Source organism: Palaemon carinicauda, chromosome 40 (assembly GCF_036898095.1).
Source record: "Palaemon carinicauda isolate YSFRI2023 chromosome 40, ASM3689809v2, whole genome shotgun sequence".
Taxonomy (NCBI): domain Eukaryota; kingdom Metazoa; phylum Arthropoda; class Malacostraca; order Decapoda; family Palaemonidae; genus Palaemon; species Palaemon carinicauda.
Window position 1 is genome coordinate 37,577,328 of NC_090764.1, and position 20,000 is coordinate 37,597,327.

A 20,000-nucleotide genomic window follows, 5' to 3' on the forward strand; every position below is an offset into this window, starting at 1 on the left:
TTAATTTCTCAATTAGGTATTTATGGGTTATCCTGAAATAATGCTCTTAACACCATAGATGTGTTAGTAAGATTACTTTGTATATTTATGTACTAAATTATTAGAATGTTAATCATGAGGTACTTGTTAATTTATTATAAATTCGGCTTTTTTTTTCTTTTTTCTTTTTTGAGTCATCACTTTTATGGAATTCTGTGCATAACGTGGTTATTGGATGCTACAGACCCCTATTAATAGTGTTTCCTAATTTACCAAGATATTGAACATGAATAAGCCCCATTAAATTGCTTATATAAAATATTTCATAATAACCGGAACTATTTAGATTCAATCCCTAGCAATTGTAAAATATCCTTACTCCTTCCCCTTTTATACTGAAAGCAATGCAAGTCTTAGGTTTCAATTTACTTTTACTCTGGATGAAGAGAGCATCATTTAAAGTAATAATAAGAGTTTTACCAATAGCTTTTCAAATCTCCATCATTATGTTAAAAGTTCTAATACCAATAAACCTAGGAAAATCGAAGTCATGGCTTGCAACATCAAAGCCTTTAATTAAAGCCTTTGTGAAACACAGTTACTTTACTTTTCTTTACTTACCTTAAGGGTTGTTTTCCTGGTCCTATCACACAAAGGAACCATACAGGACCTATAAGATGTGTTTGTCGTATACATTCTTAAGTATTTAGAGTATCACAGTGTATTCGGTGTTAATTGTCAAATCCATATTATTGAAGCTCTTAGAAAACAAGTAAATCTTCAGTTTCTTCTTCAAAGCCTTAATAATTTACTTTCAGTCTTTCGGATGTCTATTTAAGGTCGAGGAAGTCAAATTCGGAAGAAGTATCGATTTAAACAGGTTTAGGCTCGTATCCAATGTCAAGGTTGTTTTGGATGTTCTAATAAGATGTAAAGGGGTTTCACAGTCACCCAACTCTTTCGGCTTTCTTACTGGTTATTGTGTGTCCTATTCGTTCAAGATACTTTAAGAAAAAAAAAAATCACGTAAACTGCAAATTTTTAAAGACTGAACTTTAAATCATTCTTTGACACATTTAGTAATATGCAATGAAGTATATACAATACTGTTTACCTGCTAGGATTGTAGACAGTAGTAGCAGGGATATATAAAAAAAAAAATTAATAAAGCGATGGACTCGTTCCCAAGGTGGTTAGCAGTACGTTAGCTCAAAACGTAATTAATCAAGATAAAATCGTCAAAGAATTATGAACTGTTGTATTTGCCATACGATAGACGAAATATTAGTTCAGATATTAATTTATAATTTGGAAAATATAATCTTCAATACAAACGCACTGAACGATAAATATATCCCAAGATCTTAACGGAAAATGCAGTTTTCACAATAAGAACCGTAACGTGGCCACAACAACTAACCTTACTGTATATAGTTCTTGTTAAACAGCCTTGGGTTGAAGCGTCATGTTAATCATCATTCACTTACCGAGGAATGTAGGCTACTAAACCTTGAAATGTTCACTAGGACAAGTCTTTTTCTTAACCCATAATTCTAAATCTTTAGTTTGTTATACAAATATGCACGTGTTCTCTACCGAAAAAAGTAATTATTTTGTATTACATTACGGTAACTAATATCCATTTGATGAGGTAACTGTCATTTAGACTCGCTATAAATAGATATATGAAGAACACTTGCCATTGTATTGTTCATCTGGTTTCTCACTGTAAAGCGTAAACAAACGGACATGAAATAGTTTAATTACATATCCAACTAATCCAAAAATAGAAATAATTAGGATAAATGAAGTCAACTGAACTTGTAAGATAATGAGCTACTGTTAAAATATGAAAATTAAGTTTAAGAGTTGTATAATAATTTAGGACTAGCAAGGCTACTTGGACATTTAAAACGCCCCCCCCCTCTCTCTCTCTCTCTCTCTCTCTCTCTCTCTCTCTCTCTCTCTCTCTCTCTCTCTCTCTCTCTCTCTCGTACTTAGCCCTAACGCGCTCACATCCTGAAACCTTTTGTTGTCAACGGAGTGGTTTCTCCTTTGTGGCTACAAAAAAAAAAAAGCAATTTTTTTTATTTTTCTCTCTCGGACGAACCACCTCTGTCGATATGCTGGCATCTTTTTGTACCTTAGAAACATTTAAGGACCCGTGTATACGTATTTTCAAATGCATATACGTATGTGTACGCAATACGTACATAGAATGGTTGGTGTACGCAATACGTACATAAAATTGGTGGTGTACGCAATATGTACATAGAATGATTGGTATATGCAATACGTACATAGAATGATTGGTGTACGCAATACGTACATAGAATGATTGGTGTACGCAATACGTACATAGAATGGGTGGTGTACGCAATACGTATACTTAAGCTTCGGTACCACTTGAGATTTTTCTTGTTTAGCGTCTGACAGAATGTGGCATTCCTTCTTTTTTATCCGTAGGTATTTAGGCTATTACCAAATTTTTACTCCCTGTCTGTTTTCCATCTGACACTGTCAGATTGTCCTTGTGTACTTATATTCTTCAAGAAGCTATCATTTTCAAAGTCTAAGCTTAGGAGTTAAAGGACAACGAAAAACTGTTTCATCGTGGTTTGTTTATTTTTTTATTTTTTATTTATTTATTTATTTATTTATTTTTATTTATTTATTTTTTTTAAAAGAGTAAATTACTTATTTTTTTGCTAAAAATGGTTGTGATTGCTTGAGGTGTTGAAAGGTCGTTATTTCTTCCAGTTATTTGCTATGTCCGCCTTAGGATTAATAGAGTACTCTATGAATCCTTGTTCGTACGGCTGTGCTGTTTAACTGAGAACGAGATTGCAGCTTCTGCCGTAGCCAAGGCAAATTCAATTCGTTCCTTTTTCATTATTCCAGTATTATGTGTCTGATCACGAAATGTCATATATACAAGAACCAGTCACACCAAAACACTTGGTTAACTTCGTTGATCGAATGGTGTTTTAATGTTGCCATTGTGTCAATTAGGAACCATAAAAAAAAAGTCTCATCTGTGGTACGTTCTTGCATTTGATCGTAACAGAAATGCAAATTTTACAGATTTATTCCGAAGCATATCAGCCGTCTGCTCCGTTAGAATATATTGGGGCTTAAGGCGGACTTCTTCATTTTTAATTATATACAGGTACATCATAACTATTTGAATTTATTATAATAAGACAGCAGCACGTAGGTTAGGTTATCTATGCCTTTACATTTGGCAATTCAAAAAGTTTAATTTTGGCATCTCTTGTGAATTATTTTGAGGAAAGTACATCATGCTACTATATCTTCAAAACTTATTACTTAGGAAGGATGTGATTATGAGTCGATAGTAACTCTACTTTGGTCTTCCTTGATATATTTGATGTTATAATGAAGCAAATAGAACTCTTCTTTAGATATTTTCATTAATTCTTACCATTCTTATATCTTCGTTCTTGCGGTAAGTTTCATAGTCGAACAAATTGTCCAAACAATCAGTATTTAAAACAAATAATAAAAATATTGATATTGAAAACAAGTTTTTTTTCTTTTTTTTTTTTAAATTACAGGTTTATTGGATTAGAGTGCTTGAACAAGATTTGAGAATGAGTGAGATAGAATAGAGTCACTTGTCCGGAAAATCACTGGTGTTGTTGTCTTACCATATTCCATTTAGGGGCATAGCCAGAAATCACCCCTAGGGGGAAGTCGAAAATTTAGCTTAGGCTGAAAAGTAAAAACTCACATAAACAAGCAAATAAATACATTATATATGTATGTATGAGAGAGAGAGAGAGAGAGAGAGAGAGAGAGAGAGAGAGAGAGAGAGAATATTTTGTTTCTATTATAATAAAGTTTATCTTGCTTAGTTTTGAAATGGCATACTTTATATGCATCTAAAGTATTTTCAAATTTATAGCATAAGCGGTAGTGAATTATGAGGGAACCAAGACACAAGAGAAATAGATAAAACTGTGACTGACGCGCGCGCGCGCACAATTATTCGGGGATACTGTCATGACAAGTACCTACTATGGGACCCAATTTACCGAGCTATGAAGGTTATTTTGATTACATTTTAAATGGACGATCTGCGATTTTCAATCGGCTTTTCCATCTGTAATAATATTTCTATTTACATTATATTTAGAATAATGACAACAGTTACTGTAGTCGTATAAAGTGAGAATGATCATCGAGCCATATACATCTCAAAAGGATGTTTATGCATAGAGCTAACGTGTTTGCTTAAACATGCGTTTTGATGAGCTTACATATTACATATGCATACAATAGGGTTGTGGTGGTGGCCTGGTGGTAGCGTCCTTGCCTGGTGATTGCCAGGCTGGGGTTCGAGTCCCGCTCAAACTCATTAGTTCGGTTGGTCGCTGCAGCCTCACCATCCTTGTGAGCTAAGGATGGAGGGTTTGGGTCATCAGCAGCCATTGCCTGGCCTTCCTAGGTCCTAGCTTGGGTGGAGTTTAGGCTTGGGCGCTCATCATATTATGTTGTATGGTTAGTCTCTATGGCATTGTCCTGCTTGATAGGGTAATGTCACTGTCCCTTTGCGTCTGCCATTCATGAATGGCCTTTAAACCTTTAAATAGTTCTTTGGTGATGAAGGATTATATCTTGTAAAGTTTATCATTGAATATATAGCAATTTCTAGTTACTCTATTGATAAACAACTATAAATCTGAGTTGTAATTTAGTGGGTTTTCATTTTATATATTTTCTGCAGTGTATTTAAACATGTCTCATTGGCTACGATTTTTCCTCAATTCTTGGAAGTCTTCATATCTTGTTAGTCATTAGTCATTTAACTACGTTTTTTGAGAAAAAAAAAGTTATGTACTCAGTAATTTTTGCTGATAATCATGATCTCTATGGTACAAAAAAAAAATTCAAACTGCATTATTTGTTGCTTGGTCGAAAGGAAAAGATACATCGGTTTCGTTAGTATTTTATATTTCTTTTGAATACATAAAAAAGTTTGTTTTACCTATTAAACTAAAACAAGAGGAAATATAATACAAAATAAATAAAAAAAAGGTACGTTAATCGTGATGTATTAAGCAAAAGTTTTAATATTAAAAGCAGTATACAAATAAAAAAACACAACTAAAAAACTACCATGATTTTTCAAATCCTAATTTAAAGCGAGACAGAAACAACGAGAAGGAGAGAGAGGGAGACCAAAGCGAAGGTGGATGGACTGTATCAAGGATGACCTTCGATCAAAGGGATTAACCGGTGATGAAGTGTGGGACAGAGGTAGATGGAGAACGCTGGCCAGAAACATCGACCCTACATAGAAGTGGGAAAAGATGCAGACAGAGAAGAAGAAAGAAGAAGAAACAACCTTATTGTAAGGACGTCATAATTGAAATTTTTTATCTACATAACTAAGTGCTCCTCGACATCCTCCCACCAATTAGATGATTATCTGAAATTGCGAGCTCAGATTGCCAAGCGTAACACAATAATATGAAAATTGCCCAAAGCGTTGCATTGGTTAGCACATTCATAAAGACTTACGGAGTGAGTCTTTGTTATATAATTTACGACCTTCCATCTTCCTACAATTATCACAGAGAATGGCAGGCGTTATTGTCTTAATTATAAAAGATTCTTTCGTAGTCGGACATAACTTTTGAACATGTTGAACAGATGAAGTTTCCGAGTATCAATGACGATCCTCTGACACTTTTTAACTCAAATACTGTATTAAATTTAATTGAAAGTTGCGGATGTTCCTGTTTCTGAAGATTGTCTTAATACACATCACCGCTTAGGAAAATCATAATTCTATATAGATTACACGATCTCTAGTGTATGTATGTATATATATATATATATATATATATATATATATATATATATATATACATATATGTATATATATATACATATATATATATATATATATATATATATATATATATATATATATATATATATTACAAGCATTTTAAAATTAATTTCTTTTCTGTTTACACTTTGCGAAAGAACATAACGCAAGGGCCTCATTTACCTAATGTAACAGTATTTAAATAATTCTAGCCTTTCGTTTAAATGCCAAACACCCCTTTTTTAGGGTCTTATGAAATCAGACTTTCTCACCATTTTCCCGCTTCTCATTCTATTTCCTCGCTATATCTGTCACCAGATATAGCGCATATAGCGGGCCTTTATTGTTGCTGTTTAGTATTATTCCTTAGTTTTGAGACATTTTAACTAAAGAGAACAAAAACCTCTGCATTATTTGAAATATGTCTAAATAAATTTTTACTATATATTGCAAAAAGGTGACTTCCCTAAAACCATGCAAACTTTCACTGTTATATGACGATTTTTATATACTGGATGGATGCTGCCTCGACTTTCCCATCACCAAAGTACAACAGCGTTTGCTATCTTCGTGAAACACTTTTTTTTTTTTTCATCAAAAGTATATTGTTCATTATCTCCATGAATCTTACGGAGATCTATTAAAAAAAATAGATTTAATAATAAAATTACATAAGCCATGAAAATCAAATTAGATATTTAACTCGGTGGAGACAAGAGGAATTTCCTGCTTAGGTCTCTTTCTCAGTATACCATTTCTTAGTAGATTTTTGTTAATATGGACATTACCTATATATTTATTCTTTATTAATAGAATACCTTTGGTAAATGTTTCAATATATCTCTTTGATTAGAGATTAATTTAGGAAAGAAAGAGACAAATTTGTAGCATGACTTTTTGACAATTAGTAATTTTTGAGAATTATCATATTTTAAAGAAAATTTATTCTTATTTATTGTGGTCGAGGCCTCTTTCATATATGAATCATAACAACTGCAGTAATTTTCAGTGAACTCATGTATAAAGAGACGAGGACATGACAAGGTCATAAATGTTTGCTATATATATATATATATATATATATATATATATATATATATATATATATATATATATACATATATATATATATATATATATATATATATATATACATATATATATATATATATATATATATACACATATATATATATATATATATATATATGTGTGTCTATATATATATATATATATATATATATATATATGTATGTATATATATAATTTATGTATATGAATGTATATGCATTCATGTATATGTGTATGTGTTCAGTATCAGGGAAGACCGACCTGTGTAGTCAATTTTCATTTTCTAGTTTGAAATTTTTCTTTTATTGAAAATCAAGAGGTTTAATGTCCATGAGTATTAAAGTGCAAGGAAAATAGAGATTAAGGGTATCAGAAAGTCAGTTAACTTCTTACATATGAAGTCTTGAGGAATTGTTTATACGCAGTTCTCTAATAGCACAATTCCATCACCATTATTTTATCTTGGTCAAGTGAAAGTCTTTCTTTAGTAAAATAAAAGTTAAACTACTCTTCTTTAGCTTCGAGGGGCATTAACCAAAAATCTATCTTCATAATCTCAAGTTCTGAACTCCCGTTCTGAGTTTCTTTGGTCCAGTGTTTTTAACCTATTTAAGCTCGGTATTATTACCATATATAATAATCCAGCACAAAGCTGTTCACAGTATATGTGTAATGATCTTCTCCATCATTTGACATGTTCCCTTTAAATGCAGCTTTCCCATGCAAAGTATTTTTTTTTTTCTTTTTTTTTTTTTTTTGAAAGGTGTACTTGGCTTTACTTATTTAGCAACTATCTTTTAAACTGGTTACTGCTACTTGTCAGTCTTCACGCCCGAATAAATTTTATCTTTTCATGTACATCAGCTAATTCGTGCAATACGCTTCCAAACAGGCTGCTTATTTACTCTTTTACGTGGAATCTTAAACTTGCACCCAATTGCCTACTTATACAGTCATAAAAATGAAATCATTAGCAGATAATAGTCGTAGTTGAGTAACCTCCTCCTTTCTAAATCGCATCTTGTTGCCCCATGCTTTGTTTTGTATTCCTAAATAATAATAATAATAATAATAATAATAATAATAATAATAATAATAATAATAATAATGATAATTAATAATTAATGATTAATATTTAATAATTAATATTTAATAATTAATAATTAATAGTTAATAATCAATATTCAATCATTAATATTTAATATCTAATATTTGATATTTGATATTCAATAATTAATAATTTGTAATTTATATTTTAGAATTTATAATTAATAATAATAATAATAATAATAATGATGATGATAATAATAATAATAATATTAATAATAATAATAATAATAATAATAATAATATAGGCCCACTGTTACTTCGACTGTGCCTTGCAAACCTAACATTTTTTTACAAAATCTAAATGCGTGTTTACTATCCTGTAGCTATTTTATCATTAAGAAGATATTGGAGCTACTTTGAAGTTCCTAGTTTCACAAGTCCCATGCCATTAGTAACCAACACAATTTTCTTGGAGAACGAGAAGAACAAAGGTCACAAAAAAGCTAAGATGGGTGTTCCCAAGACTCCTATCAGTTAAATTCACATTAAGTAGAGCTTAAGCTTTTGTGGTGTTAATAGCTTATGAATGACTAAATCAATACTTTATGTAATATATTGAACGCTTCTTATTCGTAAGCTTAAAGTTTATTGCTTTACGTTCTTCCGTGAAGGTACACTGTTAGAAAAAAACATAATTTTAATCGGAAATTATCAGTAAAAATATACTCTTCCCAACCATATTTCAGTAATATACAGTCGACCGTAAATTAATTTGCTTTTTTATTGTTTTACGGGTTGGTGACCTTAATGTCACTCCTTTACGTCAATATAACGGTAAAAATCTTGGAATAAATGTTGCCAGATATTTACCGTTATTTTAACGCAAATTTTTAACAGTGTAGGAGGTATTTACATTTGAGAAATTTTTTAAGCGAATATTCTTATCTTGAAGAGATAGTGAATTATAAGAATAGAACAAGTTTTCTTTCTTAGAATTTTTGCTTCGGTGCTTTTCTATCATTAACAGCCATCAGAAAAGGATTACTGCTTTGTTTTTTTACTAAAATATTCATCGTTTGATAATTCTGTGATTGTCCTTGTATGTGTTATATTAATTTTGATTTTTTTTTTTCAGGTGAGTTGTGGATTATTGGAGAAAGAGTCACGTATCCCGGTGAGTTTTTAACTTAGCACTTTCATTTCTTATACATTTTCTATTTCACCATAGTTTAAACGCTTTTTCATCGTCCAAAATGTAATGCAGCAGGTTTTGGTATTGGTAATAATAATTTTTTACGTTTTATTTAGTATCGTATATCATCTCCAATGGGCCGCCCAGTTTTCATAATTTACGTCGTCATAGATTTTGGTCTTTATCAAATAGATTTGTGGGGTGAATGTCGTAGCCAATATTTAGCTTGAATCGGTAAGTTTCTGTGATTTTCATTTCTTTACTGGTTTTGCTGTTGTGTTATATTTTAGTTTGGTATATATAGTGTCCGGATCACTTGTTTAAATGTTGTCAGTGCTCAGTTTGTGTGTCGTAAATTTTTTTCCATGCATTTTGGGATCTTTCTTTTAGGACTGTTAATATTGAGGATCTTTTTGTTTCTTTAATAATTTTTATTTTGTACAAATTGATAGTAGCTATGTATAAATCCTTTCCTGTTCGATGGAGACGAACATAATTCAGAATAGCAATATAAGGGGGCTTACAGGTAGCCTATTTTGAAATATTTTGATACGAACATATAAAAATACACGATTTGGGTTTATTTCAATGGCTCTCATCACTAAAATATCCTTAGCAGGCTAGATTTACAAGGACACTAGTAATCAGATAACATTATTTAGAAGTCGTTAAGGCAGATGGTCCTGACCAGTCTCTCTGATACCAAATAAGGATCAGCGTTTGAAGATGGTCTTCGATCTTCCAGATAACCAGATTTATCTTCAGCGACGCCCCTAGGAATGCGAATAGAAGCTCCTCTGTTGGCAACACCTGCCGAAAAGTCATGGATGGAGGACGTTTCATGAAGTCCTGTGAGACGTCTCTCGTTATCTTTACCTCCATTTGGGTCATAGGCGAGGATGTGTTCTGTGTGCACTTTGGAAAGTTTTTCAATTCCTTTCTCAATTTCGTCAATGCCGTTTGGCTCACGCATTTTTTGTGTCGAGAAGTTCGTGTGCATTCCAGCCCCATTCCAGTCTCCTAGAATAGGTTTAGGATCCAAAGTGACAACGACATTGAAGTCCTCCGCCACGCGATGCAAGAGGTACCGAGCCATCCAGAGATCATCACCCATGGAAATACCCTCACAGGGACCAACCTGGAATTCCCACTGGGCAGGCATTACCTCTGCATTTTCTCCTGATATGTTTATGCCAGTATAAAGACAAGCCCTATAGTGAGCTTCAACAACGTCACGCCCGTAGACTTTGCTGGCACCAACGCCACAATAGTATGGTCCCTGAGGGCCTGGATAACCGTTCTTAGGCCACCCTAGGGGATGATTATCGACATCCAAGAGGGTGTATTCTTGTTCCATTCCAAACCAGGGATGTTGGTCACGTGCTTTTTGCATAACTTCTAAACATCGCCACCGATGATTTGTCTCGTTTGGAGTTTTGTCGTGTTTGTATGTCTCGCAAAGCACCAGTTTGTTGCTTCCTAATCTAAACGGGTCACTGTACAGAGCCACTGGATGAAGATTGACGTCACTGTTGCTACCCTCTGCTTGACCTGTTGAAGATCCATCGAAGTTCCATATCGGCAGTTCTGTTAAATTTGGCTTATTAAAACAAGTTTTCAGAAAAAAAAAATCATATTTTAACACTACAGTTACACAAAAATAATTTTACTGGAAATTCAATGCTAATTACATTTTTTATTGTTTACGGTATAGCATTTTAGCAGTTAGTTTATTTTTCGACTTCGAATTATTTACTCAAATTCAGGAAAATATTAAAAAATATAATGGTAGTGATAATGAGAGTGACACTTTCCAAAATATCGTGTTCTTACCGGACAATAAAATTCTCCTAGTTTAGGGGAAATCTTTCTTGATAACTAACATCCACATGACCTTCAGAATAAATGGTACTAAGTCCTGTCTCAATGGCAGTGATGAAATGAATTTTTAAATGTATTTTAGATTATCAGCGAATTCAATCATGGGCTCTTTTCGTCAAAAGTGATATATAATGAACCGTGATTATATGATAAGCGATTTGGATGGATAAATCCCTGAGAATGGGTTTATTAAAGGATTTATTATTTAGTATTTTTTATATTTTTTATTCATATCTAATGTAGAAAAATATTTAATGGTGGGAATGCTATCCAACAAAGCACCTTCAGTAATCTATTTTTAAGCCCCTACGTTGTATGTTGGTTTAGTTTCTTGAAGGCCTGTGGTAATATAAGGATTTTCTTTCTAATAGTGTTCTGCAACACAAATTTTCTCGTCATTTTAAGGAATATGACTATGATAACAAATCTCGTACCTTTCCTCGACTTAGGACTTATTGCAAGACATAAAACAAGCAGCAAAAACAATGTTTTCTTTTGTAGAAAGTTCCATTTTCTTTTAGCAATTTTTTTTTTCTAAAATTATATAAGCCCAATAGACTTATATTTCATATAAAGAACAAAATTTATGAGCTTTGACTAAATAGTCAGTTTTAAGGATGTAAAATTAGGCTAATTATTTTATAGATTTGGTTACATAAATAAAAAGGATATCATAAAAAAAATCACTTAACAGCAATGTCAAGGAATTATAAAGAGACGAATCCTTAAATGGACTGAATACCAGAGGTCTACCTGAAAAAACTTCTATTCCATATTTGGAAACTGCCTGTGGAAAGGTTATACAGGTAGCGCGTTAAGAGAAAGAGGTCCAATAAAAGTTCTTCTGTGGGATACTTTCAAAACAACAGACCTTGCTGGCATAAAGGCATCTTGTTAAAAAAGAAGAAAGTCTAAAATTCAGTCATCACCACCAATCAATATGGAATTTAGAGTATCCCTGAAATTTTCCATGTGTTTAAGACAGTTCTTCAAAGTCATCAAACAACAACAATAACAATAATAATAATAATAATCATAATAATAATAATAATAATAATAATCATAATCATGATAATAATGATGATGGTAATGATGATGATATTATTATTATTATTATTATTATTATTATTATTATTATTATTATTATTATAGAGTTATAAACGTAGATACGAACATAACCTTGGGATTCACTGTTCGATAAAAAGTTAATATTTTCAGGGTATAATGTCAGAGCACAAGTGTATTGTTTTGAGTTTTTACCCGTTCATGCAGTTGCATGAACTTGCAAAGACCGCGTGATAATTCTTTCCAAGGTTCTCATCGTAAAGGTGTCTAAAAAAATTTACGTGTTTTGGAGTAGGTATGCGATAAAGATAAGTTAGCTTTCCTTCTAAACGATTAACTAAATAGTTGTTAATTATATCATATACCGAAAGGATTTTTTTGTGGAGAAAAGTTAGGGCATGAAATTGCATTAGTGAACATTTTATTGTTGCTAAAATTCCAAAGTTCATTCGCGAAATTTCCTAAAACTTTATATTTTTTTTTTTTTGGCTTAAATGTATATCTATTGCAAAGGTCTCTGTTATTTCCATAGTAAATATTATAGAAGCATTGGTAGAATGTGACATAGCTCCTTATTACTACCTTTCATTAACTACGGAAAGTAATCTAAATATATGAAAGTATACGCTCTCCACTTTGACTTCGACAAAAAAATAATTTATTATTCTTCTTTAAAGAAATACTGAAAGAAAGGACTATAAATATGAAAAGTGTATGCCTGTAACAAAGAACTAAAATTTCCCGGAATCGTTCCATTCACTCACCATTTGGACTTTTAGGAGTAAAGTTCAAGGTTCTGGTCTTGGAGCGGAGGTTTTCTCCCGTCCCGTCAATCCAGATGTACATCGCTTGACATTTCTGGTTAGGGATATCTAGTCGCAAGTACCGGTCCAGGACGGTTTTGTTGGTCGCCGAGCCTCCGTTTGTAAACATGGCGCCGACCTGCGGAAAGAACGGTGCCATTAGCCAGAGTTGCCAGTTGTTCATTTTAATGTCTTGCTTGCAAGGAAATGATGCTGTTTGTAAGCTACTAACTTAAATGAAATGGGTCCATGAAATATGATTGTACATAGACATTACACACACACACACACACACACACACACACATATATATATATATATATATATATATATATATATATATAATGTATGTATGTATAATCAGGTTGCTTATAGAAAGATAGATAAATCGATAGATAGATCAACGGAACTCAAGATGCTCATAGTTTTAGACATGAATAACAGACAAAAGCTTTCTATGATAATGTCAGTAGGAAGTAGCCTGATCCCGTTTTCATTTTGATTATATATGATATCCGATTCTCACTCTGTTTATTCCCTTGTAGGATTAGCTCTATACGTATGTATTTACATGGATAAGAAGACATTTTTCATGTAGCTTTTTTCATCATATCTCTATTAGGTCAGTGTTTTACGATATCAAATTTGTATACATAAATGGATATCTCATAATCAGAGAATCTATGAGAATAATTCTGATTCGGTAAAAGTGTAAGAATTATATCCACACGTATGAGTAGCTGTTCAAAATGCTGGTTCAAACAGCCAGGATGCTGGTGACCTGAAATCAATAAATTCCGTTGCATCTCTGAAAATATAAAGAGGCGATAGGACCTGAGGAAGTACGCAGTTACTCTTAAATAAATAAATGTGATAAACTATGAGAATTCAGTTGATTTTCTAATATGATAATATTCTCATAAAGACTGAGAGAGAGAGAGAGAGAGAGAGAGAGAGAGAGAGAGAGAGAGTAGTTGGTTTGTGTGTGTGAAAGCAGCGTAGATAATTCCATGAGCATATTGCTTGTATTTGCGTTAACGTGCTGTTGAAAGAAATTATCGCGACTGCAAACCTGTGCTTTATATTAGTTACGACATATGTACAAAGAAATCAAACACGAAAAGAGTTTGTTTTCCAAGTTTATCAATGAAAACTCTTGTACCGTATTTATTATAAGGACATGAAAGCTAACAAGGCTAGTTATAGATAAACATATGCGGGTGGGTATAACAAATGGAAAAAATGATGAAAGATAGTTGTCAAGATATGGGAAAATATAAGGTTAAACTGTATAGTATTATTCCAAAATATAACCTGTACGTAGTAGCTAACTGACATAAATTCTTACCCAACATGAAAATCATAAAAAAAAAATTATAGAGCGTAAACAATACAATAATCCTGAAAAAGTATCGACAAAAATAATATTAAATGAATTACATCATCCAAAACATGTAATTAAAATTAATAGAAAAACGAAGTGGAAATCGTGTAAGTATGTATCACCACACTTACTTTTGACCAACAGTCATTAATGTGAATTGATAAACCATAGAAAAGTAAAATGAAAAACTCCTAATATGAGAAAAATTATGTTACAAGCTAAATATGAATGTCTGAAAAGTATAATCGAATAGCTAAAATACTGGAAAATAGACTTAAAATGGATCCAAGCTTTGCTAAAATGCTAAGAAAATAAACAGAAAAATAAATGAAGAGTATAAAACAACAAAAAGAAGAATGAATAAAAGAAAATAGTTTCCAACCAACCTAAAAATGGTTTCTTATCTATGGAATCTCGCTAATTATTATTATTATTATTATTATTATTATTATTATTACTAGCAAAGCTGCAACCCTAGTTGGAAAAGCAAGATGCTATAAGCCCAGGGGCTCCAATAGGGAAAAAAAGCCCAGCGAAGACAGGGAATAAGGAAATAAATAAATGATGAGAACAAATTAACAATAAATCATTCTAAAAACAGTGTCAAAACAGATATGTCATACATAAACTATCAACAACGTAAACCAAATGGAAGAAAACAGCATCTTTCACGACGCAGTTTAAGAGAGAATATGAACTTGCAACGCATTTAAAATCCAATCAATCAATCGGTCAATCGATGCAGCCGTAAATATGAAGACGGAATAAGGTCAATGTTTGAGCACTGAGGCACTCTTTGTGGTTTGAGCGCTCCGCCGCTTGGCTCTCAGTTACCTATAGATATCAACCGAGGAAGGGGGACTTTTTATGGGAAGTAATAAATGCTCTCTCTCTCTCTCTCTCTCTCTCTCTCTCTCTCTCTCTCTCTCTCTCTCTCTCTCTCTCTCTCTCTCTCTCTCTCTCTAGAATAATGAAGCTCTTGACATTTTATCTTGAAGTACTATTTCATTACTTGGTTAGAGTAAATTTACTGTTCTGTCTACATATACAAGCGAGCGCGTGTAGGAGAGAGAGAGAGAGAGAGAGAGAGAGAGAGAGAGAGAGAGAGAGAGAGAGAGAGAGAGAGAGAGAGAGAGAGAGAAAATACTCATCGTAAAAGGTCAAGACTTTGGAGGTTTTCACTAAATAATAAATGACAAAGTTCGGCCCCACGGCATAGTTGAAACCCATCCAAACCGATCTACACAAGCTTGTTCTAACCAACACAAATATGCTTTTATAAAGAAAAAAAAATAGAATTATTGACCAGGTCACGTACAATTTAATGACTACAGTTTCATGAATATTTAGTATTTAACCATTCGATTTTCTTTCTTAAAATTGCCATAAGTTGTATTTATTGGCTCGACATTTAAGTCGGGCGATAAGAAATGGGGTCGTGTGTCATACTTTTATTATGAAGAAAGATAAACTGCTACTTCTGGGTATCACTGTCCGATAAAATCAGCTTCATATTCGTGATTTCCGCCTCCAGTTTTAAGGAGCATCAAATTGGCGCTGTTTTACATCAAATGTTTTACTTTGAGGATAATAACCTGAAAGAAAAGATTGTTTATTCATTCAAGGTTTCGATATATACATAGGATCAACTTGGGATAGAGATTAAAGGTTTACTGAATATCGAAATTAGACTCGTATAATCAAAATACGTTAGGCTTAGTAATGCTTATCTGACCGTTAGACTCAGGCGCTGTTCTGATATGTTCGTTGCCAAGTGATTTTACACTAAATGGTAGAAAGTAAACTATTTTCACGTCTGAATGGCATATCCGCCATTATTATGGCTACCAGAAGATACTACAAATCACCATCATCTCCTACACCTATTGGCGCTAAGGGCCTTTGTTAGATTTCACCAGTCGTCTCTATAGTAAGCTTTTAATTCAAAACATCTCCATTCATCATCTCCTAATTTACCCTTCATAGTCCTCCGCCATGTAGGCCTGTGTCTACCACTTCTAGTGCCTTGTGTAGCCCAGGTGAAAGTTTGGTGAACTAATCTCTCTTGGGGAGTGGGAAGAGCATGCCCAAGCCATCTCCATCTACCCCTCATTATGATAACTACATATGGCACTCGAGTAATTTCTCTTATAGTTTTATTTCTAATCCTGTCCTGCCATTTAACTACCAATATCCTTCTAAGGGTTTTTTCTCAAATCTACTAAATCTTTTAGAGACTGTTTCATTGTCATATCATGACTCATGTCCATAGAGTAACACCGATCTCACTAAACTGATATATAGTCTGATTTTAATATGTAATTTCCGACACTTTGCTTGCCAAATTTTACTTAACCTAGCCATTGTCTGATTTGCTGTTTTCAATCTTTCACTAAACTCTAATTCTAAAGACCCTGTATTGGAGATCATACAGCAGTTCCTAGATACTTAAATGATTCTACCTCATTAATCCTTTCTCGTTCCAATGATATTTCATCTTTCACTGGCATTCCTTTCTCATCATCTCTGTCTTTCTTCTATTTATCTGGAGCCCAACCTCGTGTGATATTTTATGCATTGTGGTAAGCAAGCATTGCAAATCCTGTGGTGTTCTGCTAACAAGGCCATCAGCATCTGCATACTCTAGGTCTGCTAATTTCCTATTACAAATCCATTCCAATCCTTCTCCACCATCTCCGACTGTTCTACACTGTACAAAATCCATGAGGAGGTTAAACAACATAGCTGACAATACATTCCCTTGGAGTTCTCCACTGTCCACTGGAAATTTATTTGATAGGATTCCACTAACATTAATTGCCCGTGCTATACTTATGAATAGGCTTACTCAAATTCACATATTTAAGAGGAATTCCATAATAACGCAGGACTCTCCACAAAATTGGTCAGTGCACACTATGAAAGCCTTTTTCATAGTCCACAAGTGCCATCAACAGTGAATTTCCATATTCTATGCATTGCTGTACATGTCCCAAAATGAAAATTTGTTCAGTACAACTTTACCTTTTCGAAATCCTGCTTGTTCAGCGGTCAGCTTTTCATCAATCTTTCTCTCCAGTCTCCTTAGAATAAGCATACTATATATTTTCATAACAACTGACGTAAGTGTTATGCCTCTCAAATTATTGTAATCAGTCAGGTCTCCTTTTATTTGCCATTTTCACCTACACGCCTAGATCCCATTCACCAGGTTTTCTTCTTCATGCCACAATATGCAAAATAATCTTGTAAGTATTATGGGGGTCACTTCATTTTCAGCCAGTATCATCTCAGCAGTTATTTCATTGTATCCAGGTGGTTTCCATCTCTCGAGTATTTTAATCATAGCTTCAACTTCAAACACATGGAATTCATTCATGGGCACATCATGGTCTTCATTAGCTTCAGATTCATTGATGGGCACATCAAGGTCTTTATTATCTTCAGTATTCATTCATGGGCCCGAATTCATTCATGGGCACAATTCATTCATGCTCAAATACTTGTTAGTAATTGTGATATAGAGGAGGTTCATAAGACTTCTCCTCTCTAAATTAGTCAGTAATCAATATGAGTAAAGTATTGTCTTATTGCAAATAAAAACTTATGGTTATATACAATTATAATAAAGTAAATTTAGTACGGTAAGATTTATGTTATTTTAGTTCTTGCTATTTTTATCTTATGACGTTTTCCCACTCTCTAGTTTATAGATTAGCTAAGTTGACATTTTCATTTCTCCTTTATCATTATCTCATTTTCATGTGGAATTTCATTACACTCAATAATGTTTGATACCTAATATAGCCTACTTCTTAAAGCATTATTCTCCAATACCCAAAATCTCATACAGAGTGAACCAGTTGATGCACTCGCACGCACACGCATATATATATATATATATATATATACAGAGAGAGAGAGAGAGAGAGAGAGAGAGAGAGAGAGAGAGAGAGAGAGAGAGAGAGAGAGAGAGAGAGAGCGGGGTTTAAACCACTTGTAACTTGCTATCTCGATATGTCTTATTATGAAGTGTCTAGACATCTTTTTTCTACTGTGGGAATAAGATAGTAATCAGACAAAAGGAAGCGGCTGAATGGGCGGTAAGACACAAAAATTAATTATCTACTCGAAGAGGAATCAGCTGGAAAGGTCCATCTCCTCCAAGAGGCAAAAAGTCTCGTAACAACTGTGGTAAATATGGAAAACTGTTTGAATAATAGGCCTTTGACGGTTGAACACCTTCAGCAATATTTTTTATCGATGTAAGAATATTAAAAAAAATGATTAGAATAAAGTTTATTTCTAATGTAATAGTATTTTCATAACGATTATGAGAGAGAGAGAGAGAGAGAGAGAGAGAGAGAGAGAGAGAGAGAGAGAGAGAGAGAGAGAGAGAGAAGCAACGTTACTGTTCTTGGATGAGATTCAATTATTCATAAAGATGTTTGAATCTTTTCAGAAACCGATAAATATACTTCTGGCAGATATAATATAACACAAGTTTGTGCTGTGAAAGTTATCTTCCCTGGAATATAAGAATCACATAAAGAAAAATAAAACTATGTTGAATCAGTTGATGTATTGAAGGTAAACGAGATAAGTCTCTCTCTCTCTCTCTCTCTCTCTCTCTCTCTCTCTCTCTCTCTCTCTCTCTCTCTGTGAATGAAGACAAGCATGTACTTGGAGATAATTCAATCCTAGCTTCTTCTTCAGTTATTTTTTTTTATAATTTGCGAATACTTTCCCATACTATATATCTTATTAAATGACTGCAGTTGGCGCTTCTGAAACAGTCGGGGTAGTCAAATGAAGATCTTCAAATGTATAATTTTGACGAAGCAGCTTATAGATAAGATTATGTAGGGACCTATAGTTAATGGAATAGCGAATGGGAATTATGTTTTCTAATAGGATGAGTAATACAATGCCAAAACTCACTTGGGAATAATTTCAAGTGACATAAAGATGGCAGTAACACACATCAGGCTCTATTTTCAACCCGTGAAATCGCACTCCAGGATCTACTGTAAGTAAATTGACTTAAACATAGTTGTGCGTAATGTGAGATTTTTGACCGAGGTCTTGTACAATCCCAGGTGTTCATTACAACACCAAAACGTAACCTGACTCATTCATGAAACTGGTTCAGTTATGTTTCCTCTGCCTACGAAGCCTAGGTTGACAACTGTTCTTTCTCTTTTTATCTCTACGCCTGTCCTTCAGTCTGTTCGCCTCTGTCGTACCTGTTCGTTTATATCTCTACTTCTTCATGCTTAGATACACTTAAAAAACCGTAATGTTAATCAAAAATTCTCCGTAAAAATATACTGTTTTAAGCTGTATTTCGTTAGAATACAGGCGACCGTAATTTTTACCCTATTTTGTTACTATCGTTTAGTGGATGGTAACTGTAATATCACTCCTTAACGTCAACATATACGTTTTTAAAACGGTAAATGCCTGGCAACATTTATTTAAGGACTGCTACCGTTTTTTACGGCAACTTTTTAATAGTGTAAATTTTAGTCATACTCTGTGCTAAGGTTGACCATTATACAGATGTACTGGGAGAAATTGCGTCTGTTTTTGTGTCAAACTTTGTCTGATTGGGTGTTCGAGCTCTCGTGGCTGTCGCGCTTTCCATATACTGTAGCGTTATTATTTTTAAATGATTATATATATATATATATATATATATATATATGTGTGTGT

The 20,000-nt window shown here is 33.2% G+C and overlaps 1 protein-coding gene and 1 long non-coding RNA gene across 2 annotated transcripts in view; one reads left to right on the forward strand and one right to left on the reverse strand.

Moving 5' to 3' along the window:
* Positions 1–20,000, forward strand: part of LOC137631656 (uncharacterized) — a 384,363-nt gene that overhangs the window by 191,604 nt on the left and 172,759 nt on the right. The window lies entirely within an intron of this gene.
* Positions 9,622–13,136, reverse strand: LOC137632017 (glutamine synthetase-like). The gene is made up of 2 exons (XM_068363993.1): positions 12,863–13,136; positions 9,622–10,739 (listed from the first exon to the last, which is right to left on the reverse strand). Exons 1-2 carry the CDS (start codon positions 13,083–13,085, stop codon positions 9,811–9,813), a joined length of 1,152 nt encoding a protein of 383 aa, XP_068220094.1. The 5' UTR covers positions 13,086–13,136; the 3' UTR covers positions 9,622–9,810.